At 37.2% G+C, this 20,455-nt stretch overlaps 3 protein-coding genes across 6 annotated transcripts in view; all 3 read left to right on the top strand.

Annotated features, from left to right (window-relative positions):
- The window catches only part of LOC147484644 (uncharacterized), a 50,228-nt gene extending 31,109 nt beyond the window's left edge, over nucleotides 1–19,119 (top strand). Inside the window, exons 2-3 of one of the 2 annotated variants that reach the window (XM_086576995.1) lie at nucleotides 17,362–17,793; nucleotides 19,053–19,119. In XM_086576995.1, coding sequence (XP_086433121.1) covers nucleotides 17,362–17,747 — 386 coding nt within the window. In that variant the 3' untranslated portion in view covers nucleotides 17,748–17,793; nucleotides 19,053–19,119. Of the gene's footprint in view, nucleotides 1–17,361; nucleotides 17,794–18,964 lie in introns of both variants that reach the window. The other variant, XM_086576994.1, reaches the window with a different exon arrangement.
- The window catches only part of LOC147484643 (rhomboid-like protein 20), a 49,931-nt gene that overhangs the window by 25,743 nt on the left and 3,733 nt on the right, over nucleotides 1–20,455 (top strand). Inside the window, exons 1-4 of one of the 3 annotated variants that reach the window (XM_086577006.1) lie at nucleotides 19,100–19,240; nucleotides 19,560–19,599; nucleotides 19,856–20,033; nucleotides 20,236–20,310. In XM_086577006.1, coding sequence (XP_086433132.1) covers nucleotides 19,992–20,033; nucleotides 20,236–20,310 — 117 coding nt within the window. In that variant the 5' untranslated portion in view covers nucleotides 19,100–19,240; nucleotides 19,560–19,599; nucleotides 19,856–19,991. Of the gene's footprint in view, nucleotides 1–19,099; nucleotides 19,241–19,519; nucleotides 19,600–19,855; nucleotides 20,034–20,235; nucleotides 20,311–20,455 lie in introns of those variants that run through there. The other 2 variants (XM_086577005.1, XM_086577007.1) reach the window with 2 other exon arrangements.
- Nucleotides 14,143–16,229, top strand: LOC147484645 (uncharacterized). The gene is made up of 2 exons (XM_086576296.1): nucleotides 14,143–14,581; nucleotides 14,719–16,229. The coding sequence occupies exons 1-2, from the start codon at nucleotides 14,143–14,145 to the stop codon at nucleotides 16,086–16,088; spliced, it is 1,809 nt and encodes a 602-aa protein (XP_086432422.1). The 3' UTR covers nucleotides 16,089–16,229.

Genomic DNA, 20,455 nt, shown 5'->3' with positions numbered 1-20,455 from the left:
TCCAATCTCTGCCAAATATATCTGATCCGATCTTTGCCATGGAAATGGAGACCTTGACTCATAAGCCAACAAATCAGTCATTAACTGAAGTTCTGACTGAAGTTCAGAACTTCATATACACAGTAACACAGGCAAAATCACTGGATGTTCGATGTTTCAAACAGTGGATTCTCATTTGAAAAACAACAAGTGCTTATCATATGACATATGCTAATTAGCATGTCCGTGTTGGGCTTGTTTTGAATTTTTGTTTGTAAACTCCTCTATGCTCATCTCCGGCGTTTAACATGTTAACAACAATCAGTGTGTACTTCAAAATCAGAATCAATTGACTGAATGCATGTTCGATCAGGTGTATAACAAATACATGTGTCATGAACTCATGATGAGCACTGCCGTGCATGGAACCTACTGGTCCCTCAGCCAAACGAAGTTTTGTAATTTTCTGCGTAAGTAATTTATATCGAGTGCCAATTTGCTCTATTAGTCTTAAACCTTTTATTTTATTGAATTCATAATTTTATAATTTGCTTTTAAGTTATCACCTATTCACCTTTGCTCTAGAAAAGAAATATAATGACAAAATTTTCATTATGCGGCTTCAAGTTTTCTTATTCTTTTTCACTGGAAAGGAATATGCATAGTTTTTCGTCATTTTTTTTTTCTTCTTAGGTGAGAGGATTTCTATTCGTTTTAACTTTTATTTATTTATTATTTTTTTTTTAATTGTTGACTGACTGGATTAAATTGGTAATCAGCCTATACTCTTGGACAACTTCACCAGAACATAACTATTTAATGGAATTTCGTCTCACTGAATGTATGGCTCTAACATACTTTTGCTTTATATGAATTTCATGATAATTAGCAGAGTTTAACACTTTCACCTCCGTTCAATTCATTACCTCAAACCTGAAAGAAAAACGTCTTTTATCTGAATACATCTCCTTGAGATCGAACATCTTGAATGTCCTTTCGATCAATCATTAGTTCCTGTGAACACGCTACTCCGATTCTCATAACTGAACTTAAACATTCTTTAATCCAATTAGATGATTTGACATCTTCTTTACGAGCTTCTTCAGATAGCAAGCGTGTATCTATGATGTCCAACACCCGGTCAGGTAAAGTCATCTTACAAAACACATGAAGGCTGAGTTCATCATTGAACATGCATCGGTTGGTCTCTTTCCTGTGAACATCTCTAGCAAAAGTACACCATAACTATACACATCCCCCTGTGTAGAAATATCCACTCTACTCCCATCCCATCCCATACTCTGTAGTTCATTCATTGAGTTGTTAAGCATACGATATTTATTTGTATATAGGGTGGTTAATTTTAATTGTGTTATGCATAAATTAAGGCCTAGCTAGTTGGAACTTACATCAATCTTGCGAAATTAGCATGTGAATCGGAGAAAGTTTATGACAATAAATTGAAAGTCGTACATGGGGCAATGTAGCCAATAGTCCCTCTTATGCCGATTGATTCTCTCATTGTTGGTGGAAATGTTGTTGCTCTTGGAAATAAATTTCGCTACGCCAAAGTCACATACACGAGCAGTCATGCCATCTACCACAAGAACTTTGCTCGACTTCAGATCACAATGAACACTGGATTCTTTGCAATGCTTATCTTATATATAATGCCAAAGGTTACCGGAAAGTTAGACAACCAGTTTCTTTTTGCTCACCGCCCAAAGCGTAAATAGGTAAATAGATCTCACAGAATTAAAACCCCAAACGGCGCACCGTTTCGAGCCCTTGACCCACGACAGAAAACTAACGGTATCCAAAAAAAAAATGTTTGGTCTTCTTCTCTGGGCAACGAATCTCCATCACTTCTCTTTCTCAACTCTCTTATTCTATTCTGACAAACAAATTTATCCACATTCCTTTTGATTTAGACACTCTACAGTCGCAATGTCAGAGGTACGCTCTTTATTCTTGGGTTACAGAACCCAAATCTTTCACAACGGCATCGCGAAAACGGGCGTAGAAGAAATGTTCCTAAAAATGAACAACAAAGATAGAATTGTAGTATTAATCATAGAGAAATCTTTATCAAAGGCAGATCAATCAACAACAGTTATCTCCTTACGTTAATTAAGGTTCGTTTGAAACTTTATTCTTTGCCTCCGTTTGGTTGGCCATTTTAACTTACATTTTTTTTTAATCAGAGTCCCATCAACAGCCTGTTCCCACGAACATGAGCTAGAAACAGAAGCAAGAATGCCAGAATTCTTTATGTTCCTTACCATCACGTAAACTTAGGTGACATTTACTGCCATTTTCATGGACACTTTTTTATTATAATTTTGGTTATTTATTATCACGTACATTTAGCATGGAGAAGTTTTTAACTATGTATGCATATGATAATATATTTTACAATGGTAATCTATATAAAACGTTAACATTGGTAACCAACTGTTTAATGAACTATTCGATCAATTTCTTTTTAAGTACACTTAACTTATTGTACCTGTATCGCCTCGATAAAGGACTGCCCCCTGCCAAATTTTTTCACAAAAAAAACGGCATCAGCATTATTCTCATGAACTATAAGATTTTATGCATTGAGATGGGATGAAGCTATCTATTTTTCCATGTCAGTTTACCACCTTTAAGGTTAATTGTTGCGTTATCCTCCAACTTCTTTTTACGTAAACATATATTGTTCATACACTTAGAATGTTTTTATTGGTATGCACATCTTTCTTATTCATAGTTGCTCTAGTATCTGAAATCCAAATGTACGATTTCTTTAGTAAGTCAGAGTAAATTATTGCAGTTGACAATGACAATCTGAAGTCAGAAGGCCCTCAAAATCTCGGGCTTAGGTCCAACGTCAAAGCCATTTTTTTTTTTTCAATATCAAGTCATTGTTCCCTTGGATGCTGACAATCGAATACGGCTCCATGTGCAGTTGATTTCATAACTGATATACGTCATATTATTATTAAAAAAATGTCCAATATCTCTGGTTCTGCCTAATGTTCTCACAAAGTGTACAACTTTATGTTCAACCTAAATCTACAGATGACAGTTGGATATTTATATCACTTTGTGCAAATGACATTTGCATATATATGCCACTTTGTAACAACGATGGTGATGCTCTTTTGTTTCAGTTATACCGTTCCAAGGCGATTTTGTTGTTGTCATTTCTATACATATCATAATCTACATTCTGTCCTTTGAGGTTGAGTTGTGAAATGTTAATAAAATGAGTTGTTCTTCTCTCTCGACGATTTTCTGAATTAGTTTGCTCTAATTGTGAAATTTGAAGACAATATAAGTAATTTTTTCACCACTATCATTTGTTTCAGTTAATATAATAGGAGTAGCTACAATTTCTGTAGGATAGCATCTTTTTATTTCCTTAAAGTTTTTAATAATTGAGAAAAACAGTTACATAGCATGTGTGTCAAACACTTTTTAGTATCTTCTACATTCACCTCTTGGATTGGCTTCCTTTTGTTTCACCAGCCCTTTTGACTGCTCATAACAAATTGATACTTAAGACTAAAAGTTTAAATAGATTATGCATCTTTACTCAATCTAACAATATGTTGCTTTCAGGGAGTAACAAATCCATCACGCATATAATGTCAACAACTTTTCCATCCACAAGACCATCAAGGATAAGCACTGAGTTTTATAGCTGTGCAAGGGGTTTTGTTCTAGATCAAAACTTCGAGCCTTACATGTTGCCCGAACCTAGAATTTGTGATAACTGTGGAGCTAAACAATTCAGTCACGAGACCTCTAAGATATGTTTTTATTTGAAGTTTTGTGTATATTTGACAGTTTTAGGGTGTGCTTCAATTCTAGGAAACATTTTTCTGAAATACATCAATTCAAAACTCAAAATATTGTTTCCAATTAGGGTTGTCAATGGGCTGGGCTAGGCCCGAAGCCCAATTGGATCCATACCGATAGTATAGGGACTTAGACTTAAAATTAGGCCATATAGCCTTAATGGGCCAATTCTGGACAAAGCTATGTCCGGTCTGATAGTTGCCCGACCTGATATTTTGATACTTGTAGTTGTTGTTTTTATTAGTTTTCAAGCTTGATTGTATTATTTTAAGTTCAACATGTTTAGAACAAATGGCCTTACAACTGTATTTCGGACTTGGGCCAGGCCCGACCCAGGTCCGGCTGAGTAGCTCGTAGCCAACTTAGTAGCTCTTCATTGAATGGAGCAATAATTTCAGTCATTCAGACTATTTTATACAGAAGATCTATAATCTATTGAGTCAAGATGTACTCAGATGCAATATTTTGATAATGAAGCTAACTGTAATTTTTTAGTTATCAGGAATGAAGAAAACATGACTCCAGAAAAAACGGTATTATAGATAGTTATAGATCGTTTTGTGGAGCTTCTTTTTCTTTTTAGGCACACAAATCTCAATAAAATCTTTAGATTATGAAGTGTACGGATTTTCTGATATGAAATTGGAACAACGGTATGTTTAATAGCTAATTGATTAACGGGTTCTTATTGCAAAATCAGATCCTTTTCATTTCACTTGAACAAATAATTCCCAAAGACCAAATGTCATACAGCTCCTAGGGTGCCATATGCATTCTATTAGCCATACTTGGAGCAGTGTTGTGGCTTTCTTTGTTACTGTGATATATACATGTCCTAAACCTTCCGCATTGTGGTCTTTCTTGACAATGTAATTTGTTTATTGAATAACTTTTGCAGTTCTTGGAGTTTGTCAGTTCGTTCTTTTCGTGATTGTCTTGGCAACTTTGGGAGGTTCATCTCCTTCCAACATCAGGCGGGAATGTAATTGGAAACATACCATCTTATATTGGCCGTGAAGTGGAGGCAAGTACTGTTAGTAAATGATTTTTATTGTTGTTTGTCACTTCTGAAGAATTTATGGATGTTAACTTTGTTTTATTGCACATAACTATTTCTTACATCATGTATGTTAATATTATTACCATGCGAAGTCCTTATCCAAATTTATGTCTGACATTGACTCCACTTTAAATGTTGATGAATCTTATTCTAACTTTAGGCTGTCACAGATCTTTATTTGCTGCATTGATGTTTAAATTTTGGTGCTTAGATTACTGACTTATAGTAGATAGCATATCACATCTAATGGCCATCATCCTACTGCAAGAATTTCACTTTCATATGTTCCACTGCATTTTGATGTGAGTTCAAATTTCTGGGACACTTTGATATTGTGGCCGTTAGACATTTTATTTTGCTCTATTGGATGGTTCCCCAGCTAGTGCCTTACCGGAAGGACATTTTTATTCTCACTTGTCTTTGACTCCACTTTGCCCGGTCTCGTGCGCTGTGTTTGTTGTTTTGGCCGTTTTAGTATTGTTCGTGTGAAGAAGAGAGGGCGCTACAAGCCACAAATATGCCTTTGCCCAAGGGGTGCACGCGCCTTGCCTAAGAAAAGAAGTTATTTTTATTTTTATTTTTTTTTTTCACAAGCAACAATACCGAAGTCGGTCAAGAAGAGGACTCGCGCGCTCTTATATGCCTTGCCCAAAGGGCGCACGCGCTCTTGCCTCTACGCAACCAGTTTCAAAATTTCTCTAGTAAATCGAGATTTTGATTTTACACTGAAATTTTGAACCACTATAAAAGAAGATGAGTTTGGATTTCGACTAAAACCAATTTTTCTTTGTGAGAAAGTTGAGAGAACTTAACCTAGAACTAAAAAGAGAGATTTGAGAGAGAACTTTCTTTGTGAGTGAAAGTTGATTCTTAGTGAAAAAGTGAGAGCTCCCTTTTGTAATCCTCTATCTTGTTTCATCTAGTAAATCATTAAAATCACTGTGTGGACGTAGGCACTTTGCCAAACCACGATATATCCTCGTCTTGTGTGTGTGTTCTTTACATATTCTCTACACTAGTTTATACTTGTTTATGCTTGTGTGGTGATTGGGCTATTGCTTAGGTATTTGTTGGAACTTTGTCTTAGAAGAAAGATCACACCTTTGTGGTTGATCTTGTTGTTGTTTGTGAGGGAGTAATATTCACATCCAATGAATATCAAGCACGTGTCCAGCATAAACATAACTACCAACCGACCTCTAATCCTCCTCCTCGTGAGCTCGCCTATAGGGACTCAAACTAAAGGCTTAACGATCGCCTAACCAAACGATCTCCAACCGGTCTCAGGTGCTCGTCATGCGAGCTCACTTCGTAGTGACTCGATACGCACTAACGGTCTAGCCCATAAGCGACCTCCACGTCTCTCGCTAACCCCACTCCACAACGGTCAGTAACGTATATCTTAACTATTACTTTCAAGACCGCAGCTTCAGTCATGCACTTCGTGAAAGCTCATAACTCGCCATCATGGCTCGAGAGTGGAATGATGACCAGAACTTGACCTGACGCGGGAGAACAGGAGGCGTGGGCATCTTGCCTATAAAAAGAGGATGAGGAACTACATCTGACCTAATTCAAGTCTCCCCCAAGCAAAGAGAACATGATACGTAGGCAGTTCGCTCATACGAACTCAGTCAAACCCAATCAATACACTCCATCCCCCCTTGATCAGCCTACAATTGTAAGGTTATCCAAAATACAACTTTTACATTGTTGTTAGTTTCCGCATTTGTGCACAACAATTGGTATCGGAGCTAGGTTTACGACCTAGGATTTTGAGTTTTGAGTAAAAACCATAGTGCTCAAAATTTGGGAAGGCAAGGTGTTTGATAAAATTCCCAAGTGAATTTTTTCTTGTGAATTGCTTTGTGTGACTTGTGGAAATGGCTCCCAAGGTGTCAAATGCAAGGTTTGAAGCTAGTAGAGAAGTTTAATGGGAAAAACAACTTTGGGATTTCGCAAGTTCAAGTTAAGGACATCCTTATCCAACAAGGTTTACATAAGACTTTGAAAGAGATTAAAACTAAGTCGGTGATGATGACCGATGATGATTGGAAAAATTTCGATCTTCAAGCATGCTCATCAATCCAGTTGTGTCTTACGAATGAGGTCATGTATAATGTGATGACAGAAAATACCACTGCCGGTATTTGGCTCAAGTTAAAGTTAATATATATGACCAAGAGCATGACAAACAAAATGTACTTTAAGAAGCGTCTTTATAGGTATATAATGGTGGATGGTTCAACGATACAAGAGCACGTTAGTGAGTTCCGTCGACGCTTCTCGGATTATTTGAATGTTGGCATGACGAGAATCAAGCGACATGTTTAATATTCTCTTTGCCCAAAAGCTATGAGCATTTAATGACTACCTTTATAAATAGAGAAGATGTTGATCTTGATGAAGTTCAAAGTGTACTTCTTTCTTATGAGTTGATGAAGAAGACACGAGTAGAGAATAATATTGATGATGCACAAGGGTTAGTGGCAAGAGGAAGGTCACATGAAAAAACATCTACAAGCAATGAGAGGTCTAGGTCCAAGTCAAAGAAGTTGTTGAAACATATAAAGTGTTACAATTGCAATGAAAATGGACATTACGCAAGTAATTGTTCTTACCCGAAGAAAAGTGACAAGAAAGATGGTAAGTAGAAAGGTAAGGCTCAAGTTGAGGTAAGTTATGCTTCGGGCTCTGAAGTGGAAGATGTGAGTCTTTGTGTGTCCACACAAGACTATACGGCCGAAATGTGGATTCTTGACTCCGAGTGTTCTTACCATATGTGCCATAATAAAAAGTGGTTTACTTCTTATGAGAGCATTGATGGTGGTTCCGTTTTGATGGGTAATGACCATGTGTATAAGACAGTTGGGATTGGAACTATACAGGTCAAGATGCATGACGGTATTGTGAGAACTCTAAATGATGTGAGACATGTTCCCGAGCTAAAGAAAAACCTTATTTCTATTGGTACCTTGGATTCCAAAGACACAAGTTTGTGGGAGAAGGTGGAGTCCTAAAGATTGTTAGTGACTCTTTAGAAAGGCCAAAGCCATGGAACTAGGGGTGTGCACAGGTTGGTTCGGGTCGGGTTTGGGACTAAACCGACCACCGAACCGTCCCTATCGGTTTATATTTTTCTGGAACCGAGCCGAACTGGCTGGGTTATACTAACCAAACCGAACTAATTTTCAACTGAACCGATATCCGAACCGAACCAATTGGGTTACGGTTTAACCGACCCGAACCAACTGATTTTCACACATTTTAAAATTAAATATGTATATTTTAGCATATATAATATATGGTGGGTCGGGTCGGGTTTGGGACTAAACCGATGATCGAACTGACCCTATCGGTTTTCACATATACTGACCTGAACCGAATCGATTAATAAATAATCAATCCAAACCGAAACCGGTTTCGGTTCGGTTTTCGGTTTGGCTTGTTTTATGCACACCCTCCATAGAATCTTGTATACTTTAATAGGTAGTACGGTGACATGCAATGTAGCAAAAATGGTACATGTAGTGATGATTCCGAAAGTGCACTAAGATGTGACATATCGTTTAGGGCATATAAGTGAACGGGTTTGTCCGAGTTGTGCGTTTGGGGTTCTTGAAGGACTTGAAGAAGCCAAGTATGGGGTTCTGTGAGCATTGTGTCTATGGGAAGCAGTGCAGAGTCAAGTTCAGTTCAAGCAAACACATGACAACGGGCATCTTTGATTATGTGCATACGGATGTTTGGGGACCCTCCAGAGTGGCTTCTAAAGGAGGTAACCGTTATTATGTCTCATTCATTGATGATCATACTCGTTATGTGTGGGTGTATATGATGAAAATCAAAGATAAAGTCTTTAAGATATTTAAGAAGTGGAAAACAAAGATTGAGAATCGTACAGAAAGGAAGGTGAAGACTTTGAGGTCTGACAATGGTACTGAGTATACTAACAGTCATTTCCAAGAGTTTTGTGCGCAACATGGTATTGCTAGACACTGAACAGTCAGGGACACGCTTCAGCAGAATGTGATTGCAGAAAGGATGAATAGAACATTGTTTGAAAGAGCGAGATGTCTGTTATCTAATGCTAGACTTGGCAAAGAGTATTGGGCAAATGCAGCGTCCATGACGTGTTACTTGTATAATAGGTCACCGGTTCCGGCAATAAATTGCAAGACACCTTATGAGGTGTGGTCAGGGAAACTTGCTGATTACAGTATTTTGCGAGTGTTTGGATCTACAACTTACTACTATGTGAGGGAAAGCAAGCTTGATCCTAGAGCTAAGAAGAAAATATTCTTGGGTTTCGCTAATGGGGTAAGAGATATAGATTGTGGTGTCTTGAAGACAATAGGTTCCTAGTCAGCAGAGATGTTACTTTGACGAGGCTTCGGTGCTATCTTTTAACAAGTCGGAGAAAGCTGAACAGAGTGGTGATTCTATAGAACCTCAGGCTACGGAGTTTGAATTGTCTGATGCAGCAGACAATATATTGATTGGTTCGTGATGATGTCCAAGATCATGAAACCACACAACAACCGGAAGAAGAGCATGAGCATCCACAACTTTATTTGGCTAGCACAAGTATGGGCATGATAAGCCAGTGAAACATTATGATCAGGTGGATCTAGTAGCATATGCATTGAATATTGAAGGTAATGAGCCAGATAGCTTCAAAGAAGTTGTTAGAGATGCCCATTACAACAATTGGTTGGTAGCTATGCAAGAAGAGATGAAATCCCTTGATAAGAATCACACATGGGACCTGGTTTTGTTGCCTAAGGGCAAGCGGGCTATCGGTACCAAATGGATGTTCAGAAAGAAAGAGGTCCTTCCTAAGTCAGGTGACAACGGGTTCAAAGCAAGAGTGGTAGCAAATGGTTTCTCACAAAAAGGAAGGAGTTGATTATAATAAGGCTTTCTCACCGGTGGTCAAGCATACTTCTATCCGTGTGTTATTGAGTTTGGTAGCTCACTTTGACTTGGAGTTGGAGCAATTTGATGTGAAAACCGTCTTCTTGCATGGCGACTTAGAGGAAGAGATCTATATGAGACAACTAGAAGGTTTTGTTGTTGCTGAAAAAGATTATCATGTGTGCAAGCTAAACAGGTCATTGTATGGTTTAAAGCAATTGCCAAGATAATGGTACAAGCGCTTTGATACGTTCATGATGAAATAGAAATATACCTGAAGTAAGTATGATTGTTGTGTTTACTTTTGTAGACTTCGTGGTGATGACTTTGTTTATTTCTTACTTTATGTGGACGACATGGTTATTGCTTTTAAAAGCATGGTGGAAATAGAAAAGTTGAAATCTCAACTTAGCTCTGAGTTTTAGATTAAGGACTTGGGTGAAGCCAAGAAGATATTGGGAATAGAGATTGAAAGAAATAGAAAGAAGTGAAGGCTAGTTGTATCTCAGAAGAAATACCTTCAAAAAGTGATTTCTAGATTCAGTATGGAGAATGCAAAGTCGGTTTCTACTCCTTTGGCTGGATATTTTAGGCTTTCAACTAGGTTCTCTCCTAGCTTGGTGGAGGAGCAAGAGCATATGGCTCGAGTTCCGTATGCTAGTGTAGTAGTCAGTTTGATGTATGCCATGGTGTGCACACGCCCGGCCATTTCACAAGTCAGTGTTGTGAATAGGTATATGACAAATCCTGGGAAGCAGCATTGGGAGTCAGTGAAATGGGTATTGAGGTACTTGAAAGGGTACTTTCGATGTGGGATTAGTTTATGGTGGAGATACCTCTCATGTCAGTGGTTATGTTGACTCGGATTATGCAAGGATCTGCAGGCATCAAGATCAACCACCGGGTTATGTGTTTATGATGCATGGTGCACCGGTTAGTTGGAGGTCTATGCTACAGGCTACAATGGCTCTATCTACTACAGAGGTAGAGTATATGGCAGTGGCAGTGAAAGATGCCTTATGGTTTCGAGGTCTTCTAGATGATATGGGTTTTGAGCAAGACAGTGTTGTTTTGTATTGTGATAGTCAGAGTGCTATTCATTTGGCAAAGAACCAAGTTCACCATGCTCGGACGAAGTATATTGATGTCCGTCATCACTTTGTACGAGATGTCGTTGAGGATGGTGATATAGCACTTGAGAAAGTGGGCACCAAAGACAACCCTGCTGATATGTTGACTAAGGTTGTCACCGGAGTTAAGTTCCAACATTGTTTGGACTTACTCCAAATCCTATATGTTTGATGAGTGCCCTTTGTGGGCATACCCTTTCGGGGCGATTGACGGCAAGTTCGCGATGTGGTTTGAAGACTAGTGATTCTTGGTGGATCTAGTGTTCGGCACGGTTTTATGTGCTAAAACCTCACCGAAGTGGAGAATGTTGTTTTGGCCATTTTAATAAGTATTGGAAGTTAGTCAAGAAAAGGGGGCGCGCGTGCTCCAATATGCCTTGCCCAAGGGGCACACGCACTCTTGCTTCTACACAATCGGTTCTGAAATTTCTCCAATAAATCGAGATTTTGATTTTACACTGAAATTTTGGACCACTATAAAAGAAGATGAGTTTGGATTTCGACTAAAACCAATTTTTCTTTGTGAGAAACTTGAGAGAACTTAACCTAGAACTAAAAAGAGAGATTTTAGAGAGAACATTCCTTGTGAGTATGAGAGTTGATTCTTAGTGAAAAAGTGAGAGCTCCTCTTTGTAATCCTCTATCTTGTTTCATCTAGTAAATCATTGAAATCGCCATGTAGACATAGGCACTTTGCCGAACCATGATATAGCTTCGTTTTATGTGTGAGTGTTCTTTACATATTCTCTACACTAGTTTATAATTGTTTATGCTTGTGTGGTGATTGGGTTGTTGTTTGAGTATTTGTTGGAACTTTGTCTTAGAAGAAAGATCACACCTTTGTGGTTGATCTTGTTGTTATTGTTAGCTTCCGCGTTTGTGCGCAATAGTGTTTGTGTTGACTTAAATGAGGTTCCTGGTCTTTTGGATTGCCTAAATTATGTAATCGATCCTTGTTTGTTATGACAACAATAATTGGTTATTGCAATGGTTCCATTCTTTTTGTACTTCTTCATCTCTTATTCTCTCTTTCTGATTCACTAACTAATTTTCTTGGTTCAGGGAAATTATCCTTCCGTTGCTCCTCTTGCTTCTACTGTAGCCATCTGACAATTCCATTGGGACACTGGTTTCAATGGGATTTGACAGGAACTCGGCAATACAGGCACTTGTACAGGCCAGAAATGACGTCAATGTGACTGCAAACATCCTTCTTGAAGCACAATCTGACTAATTCAAACCCTGGTCAATAGGGGGATAAAAAAGAAAAATGGTTTTTCAAATTCGCAATGCTAACTGAATCCTGTTTGGCGGGATAATAACCATCAAACAAGCATAGTCATCCACTTCTGACCCATGTTGATCTACTCAGCAACTGTCAAGGGTATCTTTTTTGGTTTGGCTGTTTCGCTGCATATATGCATGGTGCTAGATCATCATTTGGCATACACTAATGATTTACCGAGCTTAGGTTGAAATTATATAATCAGTTTGGTGGTCATTTATTCATCTGGAAGAGATTTGATTTTGTATAGAGATTTGAACGATGTGGTTTTTTATTTTCTTTTAGTCATGTTTGTAACATGGCCTGTTGACCTGTAGTAGCCATTGTCAATTGGTATAAATTCAAATTCATGAACTCCTAGTAAGAGAATATAAGGACATATATTTCATTTAACATTCTGCCAGAACACCGAAAATCTTCATCTGTTTAACTTATATCAGTAACAGCTTTTGGCACTTTGCAGTGTTGACGCTTACCATATGCTGTTAAGCCTGTAACATCAAATGTCCTACTTAGAATTTGTAGAAAAGTGTGGTCTTTGCTGCTGTTTTATTTGTAGGCAATGGAATTATGTAGCAGTAAGTGCCAAATGTAGACAGTAGACTCGCCATTTATAGCCTTCCAATTGTTTAGGAATTAGGACCACCAAAATCCAACTCTTTTGAAGTCGTAACACAATTACACAAATATGCCCTAATTTTATCCTGGGAATAATGTGGGTCCGCTACTGACGTATAATCTTTTCTTGAACAAGTTCCAATAATGAAGTTTGGGCTATATTTATATTTCTCCAAGGTACGTCTATAATCTACTTTCTTACGAAGTTTTGGATACGATGATTGTAGTCTATTGCCAATCCTTCAATCTGTCTCTGAGAATTTGTTCACATACCAGCTATCGTTTTCTATTGCTGTATATATGAGTATCAGTTCTAACTTCTAACTAATCTAGTATCGGTGAAAGTTCACCAATCACACAATCTTTAGAAACAAGCACTTAAGAACTATAGTACTTTAAATACATTCAGAAGAATAACATGCTTGTAGATCCTAAACTACAAGAAAGAATATATTAACGATGAAAAGAAAAATGCAAGACTATCATCGGAAAAAAAACAAAAAAAAGAGGGAATTAGCGATACCCCCGACATTTAAAGATTGCTTTTGCGATACTCCCACATTTGAAGATCATTTGCAAACCCCACATTTCCAACTTCCCATAGTCTTCAGTCAGTCAACATTTAGTTGACCAAGTCAAACTGACAAAAAAAATAAAAATAAAAGTCGACCTAATTAAATAGTGGAGGTTATCAAAGTACCCCTAGATCCATCTATGCCGCTACTGTCACAGTCGTCCTCCTCTCTTTTTTCTGTTTTTTTTTTAATCGTTCTCCTCTCAAACCATATTACCAAAATTTAAAAACAATTGCCAAATTATTTACAGTGAAATTATTAAATTTAAAACAATTGTAACTGATTTAAAGTGAAATTATTAAATACATGTTCTTGTGTGTTGGATTTAAAAATTTTGAAGTTAAATGGTCAGTTTAGTGGAGGGGTACTTTAGTAATCTCTACTATTTAATTAAGTCGATTTTTATTTTTATTTTTGAGTTTTTTTTTACGGTTTGACTTGGTCAGCAAACTGTTGACTAACGAAAGTTGGAAATATGGGGATGATATTCTACAATTCACAAAGATGATTTCAAAGGCAATATTAATGGAGATCTTGACAGGCAAGAAAAAAAAATTGAAGACCGACAATTCGCAATTTGACTCTTTCCTCTCCTTTCGAATATTGAAAGCGCGGTTTGAGAGCAAGAGCGATATTAATGGAGATGCAACGGCAATATTAATGGAGATCTTGACATGCAATGCTCCTATATATTACTACACCACACCTTAGTTTCTACAATTCGCAAAGATGATTTCAAACCTGCAGGCATTTACAGTATTTAACTTTTACATGATCTTCCTACTCTTTAACCAATTGATGTCCCAAACAAAACCTTCTATGGCCACCTCAGGAAATGAGACTGATCTTCACTCTCTAATCGCTATTAGAGATGGAATTCAAGGCGGCTTAAGCTCCTGGAACCAATCTTTCCATTTCTGTCAGTGGCAAGGCGTTACATGCGGCAAGCGTAATCAAAGAGTCATAAGTTTGAATCTTTCCAGCCAGAGTTTAGTTGGATCGTTATCGCCTCATATTGGAAACCTCACTTTCCTAAGGGTCATCGACCTGCAGCACAATCAACTCTACGGTGATATCCCACAAGAAACTGGTCGGTTGTCTCGTCTTCAAGAACTCACTCTGTTCAATAACACTTTCCAAGGAGAAATTCCAGTCAATCTAACCCAATGTACTGAACTTAGGGTCCTTAATATAAGTTGGAACAAATTTACAGGGAATATTCCGGCAGAGCTTGGCTCATTGTCAAAGCTTGTATTCTTGCGTATTGAAGAACCAATCTGACAGGAGTGCTACCACCTTCTTTAGGTAATCTTTCGTCGCTTCAAAAATTCTCTACACCCGAAAATAATTTGGTTGGAAGTATTCCAGCCAGCTTTGGTAGACTGTCAAGCTTAAATTACTTCAACGTTGATTTTAATAGACTGTCTGGTGAGGTCCCTTCAACAATTTTCAACATCTCATCCCTGAATGAAACATTATCAATTTCCTATAACCAATTTAGTGGTAGTCTTCCACAAGACATGGGCATCACTCTTCCTAATCTCGCTATTTTCTACGGGGCTGGAAATCAACTTTCTGGACTACTCCCAGTTTCATTAGCTAATGCTTCTAAACTTCGAAAATTTGATATTCCAGAAAACAATTTTAAAGGACAAGTTCCTAAGGATTTTCAATTCCCTCAAACTATCGAATTGATAAATCTTGGACGTAATCATCTAGGAACAGGAGAAGCTCATGATTTGAGTTTTATCACTTATTTGACCAACTCCAGTAATCTAAAGATATTGGGCTTGGAACAAAACAATTTTGGAGGTGTTTTCCCGAACTCTATAACCAATCTCTCCAACCGAATGGAGGTGTTGGATCTAGCACGCAATAAAATAACTGGAATTATCCCAGAAGGGATTGGGAACCTGGTCAGTTTGTTTATATTAGATCTCGGGTCTAATAACTTTTCCGGTAGTATTCCATCTTCTATTGGAAAACTCCGTAGTTTACAGGGGTTATATCTGTCCAAAAACAAATTATCTGGACCGATCCCATCTTCTCTCGCAAACAATACTAAATTGAGTGAATTGTATTTGGGAGGGAACAGACTGGAAGGAAACATTCCTTCAAGTCTTGGTGCTCTTAGCCATTTGCAAAAACTAAGTCTGGAACAAAACAACCTAAATGGTACCCTACCAAAAGAGATCTTTAATATTCCCACTCTGCTTTATCTTGACTTCTCTATGAACTCCTTAACTGGTTCTCTACCTTTAGAAGTAGGAAAACTAAAAAATCTTGTTGATATCAAGGCGTCTGGAAATAAGTTGTCTGGTTTGATACCTAGTACTCTTGGTGAGTGTTTGAGTCTGGAAAAGTTGTACTTGAACGATAATTTGTTTGAAGGGACAGTTCCTCAATCTTTGAGTTCTTTAAAGAATGTCCAAGAGTTAGATCTATCAAGCAACAATTTGTCAGGTGAAATTCCAAAATATTGGGAGGATTTTCTGTATCTCCAGCTATTGAATCTATCCTTCAATAAATTTGAAGGTGAGGTACCAGTGAAAGGAATTTTTAAAATTGCAGGCAATTTTTCTGTTGTTGGAAATTCCAATCTCTGTGGGGTATACGTGAACTGCAATTGCCGCCATGCCTATTTAAGCACAGAAGGTCTGATCTTTCCAAAATAGACGTTATCATCAGTGTGGCTATGTTCATTCTTTTGGCATCATATTCTCTAATATTTTACTTGAGAAGAAAAAGTCAACCTAAAACGGCTTCTTCGCAATCATTCAGTGATCAACATGTTAAGGTCTCTTATGGAGATCTTTCTCAAAACCAGTGGATTTTCTCCAACTAATTTTGCTGGTTCCGTGGTTTTGGCAGTGTGTATAAGGGACTGTTAAACCAATTTGAAACTGTTGTTGCTGTTAAGGTGTTCAAACTTCAATTGAGAGGAGCATTAAAGAGTTTCGGGCGAGTGTGAATTATTAAGTAATATCCGCCATCGAAATCTTGTTAAGATTCTAACTTCTTGCTCTAGCGTAGATTACGATGGAAATGAATTTAAAGCACTAGTCTTTGAGTTCATGCCAAATGGAAGTTTAGAGAAGTGGCTGCATCAAGAGATCAGTGAACAAGAAGAAGAATTGAATTTGAACCTACTTCAAAGAATAAATGTCGCCATTGATGTTGCTTCTGCGCTTAGCTATCTTCATCACGAGTGCCACGTTTTGATTATTCATCGTGATCTAAAGCCAAGCAATGTGCTTCTTGATAATGATATGGTAGCTCATGTTGGTGATTTTGGTTTGGCAAAGCTTCTTTCGGGACCACTAGAGAACTTGCATGATAATCAAAGTACCTCAACAGGGGTAAAAGGATCTATTGGCTATGCCGCTCCAGGTAGGAATTTCAATAATGTTGATTTCAATTATTTTTCCAACTCATAAATGCATGAAATCAATATCGCGTATATTGCATTAGTTGAAATCTTTATGTGCAGCCACATTATACTGACCGGTCTCAAATCCTTTTGCCTCTTTTCTTCCCGTGTTAAGTTCAACACCATTAGCACCCCAGTTACACGAGCTGATATAGGTACATGAGGGCCTTGGATAGTTGGAGCTTATATCATAGTTATTAAAAGAGGAAAAAGAAATTGTTAGAGAGAATAAAAGCCATCAACTTGATTTAATTTTTTTCATCCCATGCTAGTTGAGTTAAAATTGAAAAGATCGAGGATGAAAGAATCGTGGTTGTGGTGGTAATTAAGCTAGTTTGTTTACTTCTATCAATATCTTAATTGATGATTGCGAGGACATTTATTATGATATGACTATTAAAATTATTTTTCTTTTTCTTTTTTTCAATTTCTTTTTGCTGGCCAATGGCTCTTAATATGTATATATATTTTACATTTAAATGTTTAATGGAAACTAGCGATTGATGTATATGTTGCAGAATATGGTATGGGAGCTAATGCATCCACACAGGGTGATGTGTATAGTTATGGAATTTTGGTGTTGGAAATGTCCACAGGAAGGAGACCAACCGATGAGATGTTTAAAGACGGTTTAAGCCTCCATAAGTATGCTAGCAACGGTTTGCGAGATCATATTATAAGGATTGTAGATCCAATACTAATATCTGATGGAGATGACACTTTAGGAGATACTTATAGCATGAGAATTGGCAGCCACAGAAGAACAAAACTACTAGAGTGCATGAATGCATTAGTCAGAATTGGGGTTGCATGTTCTGTGGAATCACCATTAGAAAGAATGGATATTAGAGATGTCAGTAGAGAATTACACGCTATCAGAGACGCATGCATTTCTTGGTACTAGGATTCACGGTGAACATATCTGACTCCAATGACGGTTTAAATGAAAGGTAAAATCACATCTTTTACAAATAAATGAGTATGAAAGAGATATAGAGAGTAGAAGAAATTTGTGTTGTTTTGCTCTTTACTTTTTCCTTCATTTATGCTCTTATGGGATGTATAGAACACTGTTTAGAAACATTAATAAATTGAGTAAAAAGGAAATTGAAGGCAGATTCTTCATACATGTGTTAGAGGATGCTACCAACCAGTACATGATTCCTAGAATAGCAGCCATATGCTCCACTTTTATGAGGTGAAAGTTATTGGTTATTTTGTATCAATTTGGTTATTGTACATACTTGCAATCTTTGTTAGGTCAACTCAAATGGTTCCTTATCCAAGTAAAACCATGAAAATCTCCCTCCAATGGCCCCCCCATACCCGTATTCCTCTATCTGCAAGTGAAGTTCTCATTGTGTATATGCAACCAAATATGCATGGTGGCTCAGGTTTCATCCCACAATATTTTTCTGTCATATTTGTTTCTAGTTGTACCTGTAAAGATTTTTTTGTTATGTTTTGAAACATTTGTAAAGATTTCTTGTGTTGATCATAGATTTTGGTGAGTTTGTCAAAAAAATGTGTCATTCAATCTAAATTTTGATTACTGTAAATTGGTCAAAGACCCAATATAGATCTTAATCTCTTGCTTTCGTTCTTCCTTGGGTCTATTTAAAAAAAGAGTTTCAATTCAACGTGTTTGTTCCATCGTATCTTTCAAACAGTTAGCTGTTCTCCAGTTAAGCCTACTGATAAACATTTGGTGGGATTAATCAGGCAATTGTTTTTGAATTCTTTCATTTTTTATGTGAGTTTCAATTCTACGTGGTTGAGAAATTCACTTACGTAATGTTTTTATTCCCAATATATCGTTTTTCCTTTATCCTCCCTTCCAACCACTTTCTTTCAAACCTCTTCCACCATGGTGAGTGAGACGAGACTGTTGTACATTTCTTTTTGGAATGACTAGTGTCTTTGCTACTATCATTGTTAACAAAAAGTTGTCGTACCTGTTGTTCATTTGAAATTTCTTCAATGGTGTCCATTAAGAAGAAGTTTCTTAAAGCAAAAGTTGAGAATGTAGAGGGCATAATTGAGACTTATTTATTGGATTTGCCTGAATCGGCCTTGGAATTTTAGAGAAACTCTAGCCAATTGATTTGTGTAAAGTGGCAGAAGTTTGTAAACCGTTGAGAGATGGATGGTGGAGCGATTACCTATGGGAGAGGCACATGAAAAAAAAGGGGTTGGAGCGATCGGGCAGGCTGCTTATCGAGAATGAAAATGTCAGTATAGTATGAGGAAGGAATTTTATCAAAAGAAGAAGAAAAGTTGGCTCAGGTCTCTCTTTTTGTATGCTCAACTTCATTGCCTATGGATTCTATCATATCTCAGTATCTTTGTCTTGAGCGTGGCAAGCTCTGGTTCCCAGCTCAAGTCTATAACTGAGAGGTAGTTATCATGAGTACTTAATCCTAACTATTTCTTAGTTAAACGTGTTCGATTGGAACTTATCAACAATGAGCATATTTTTTTTGTTTCTTTCTTATTTTAATTTTTAAAGATCAACATTATGTTTCAGTCGAACGACAATATTAGTTTTGATTCACTTATCACAATATAATGCTTGACTCTTGATTTGTAATGAATGGTTTATGAGTTTCAATGTCTGACAGTTATGGTTTTAAAATGACTGAAATTTAGGTTCTTCTTTCCGTCTTTTCATTTCAGAATGGGCATGCTCAGTATATGTTGTCATTTTATGATGCAGAACTTCGCTATGATTGCTTCACAGACACCTTTCAAGCAAGGTATCAAAGTTTATCCTACATTTTCGTTTTCACAACAGTTGATCTCATGTTGTTATTATTCTAATTCAACATCAATTTTAAAATTTAAAGCCTCAAAACATGTAATTGTTTCAAGCTATAGAATGATGGATAGAAAATGACCAATATGTTAGCACTAGCACTATTGACACTTTTCAGTGTATCTTTAGCTCATTTGAGTGGGTGTACGTACGTTCTGGAACTTATTTTGTTCATTGGATGTTTGCTCTGTTTTCAGGTATCCATCTCATTATTCACGGCTCCAGTGATAGAGGAATGTGTGCACTGGGATAGGATAAGAGCACCACCAATAGACATTCCCCCTCATAATATTCATGCCTTGGATTGTTTAGACTAATTACATCCGGGGGACCATGTTGAGATTCAGTGGAGAAGAAACAAAGAACTTCCTTATGGTGTGTTCACGACATCTGAATTCTACGCTTTCTTGAAATTTATTGATTCGAAGCTGTACAAGATTACATTAAGTTTCCAATATTTAATCTACTTTCTCTAATTTTCTACCTCTACATTCTATACCAAGTTTATCCTTAAAACTAGAATAAAACAAATTTATTGAGTTAGTTGTTTGTGTTGTATTACTTGTATGCTTCACAGGGTGGTGGTATGGTGTTGTTGGTCACCTGGAGACGTGCGACGAGATTAGAAGTCTCTGCCGTTGTCATAAGAGCGGTAAGAGAACTTATTTTTCTGATTCGATAAACTGAATTCAATTTCCCCATATGTTAGTGATAAGTTTCCTCTTCAAATGTTATGTGCACATATTTGTTTCTACTGTCTTGCAGTAAGAGTAATATGCCACCCTATAGCTTTTATT

Source organism: Coptis chinensis, chromosome 8 (genome assembly GCF_015680905.1).
Source record: "Coptis chinensis isolate HL-2020 chromosome 8, ASM1568090v1, whole genome shotgun sequence".
Classification (NCBI taxonomy): domain Eukaryota; kingdom Viridiplantae; phylum Streptophyta; class Magnoliopsida; order Ranunculales; family Ranunculaceae; genus Coptis; species Coptis chinensis.
The sequence above is the reverse complement of the archived record's forward strand: the minus strand, read 5'-3'. Positions and strand labels throughout refer to the sequence as shown.

Bases quoted from the DNA above. Each gene is read 5' to 3' on its own strand.
- LOC147484645 (XM_086576296.1), top strand. From the start codon at position 14,143: ATGATTTCAAACCTGCAGGCATTTACAGTATTTAACTTTTACATGATC. The intron at 14,582-14,718 runs GTACTGAACTTA...CACCTTCTTTAG, and splicing joins TCCAGTCAATCTAACCCAAT to GTAATCTTTCGTCGCTTCAA.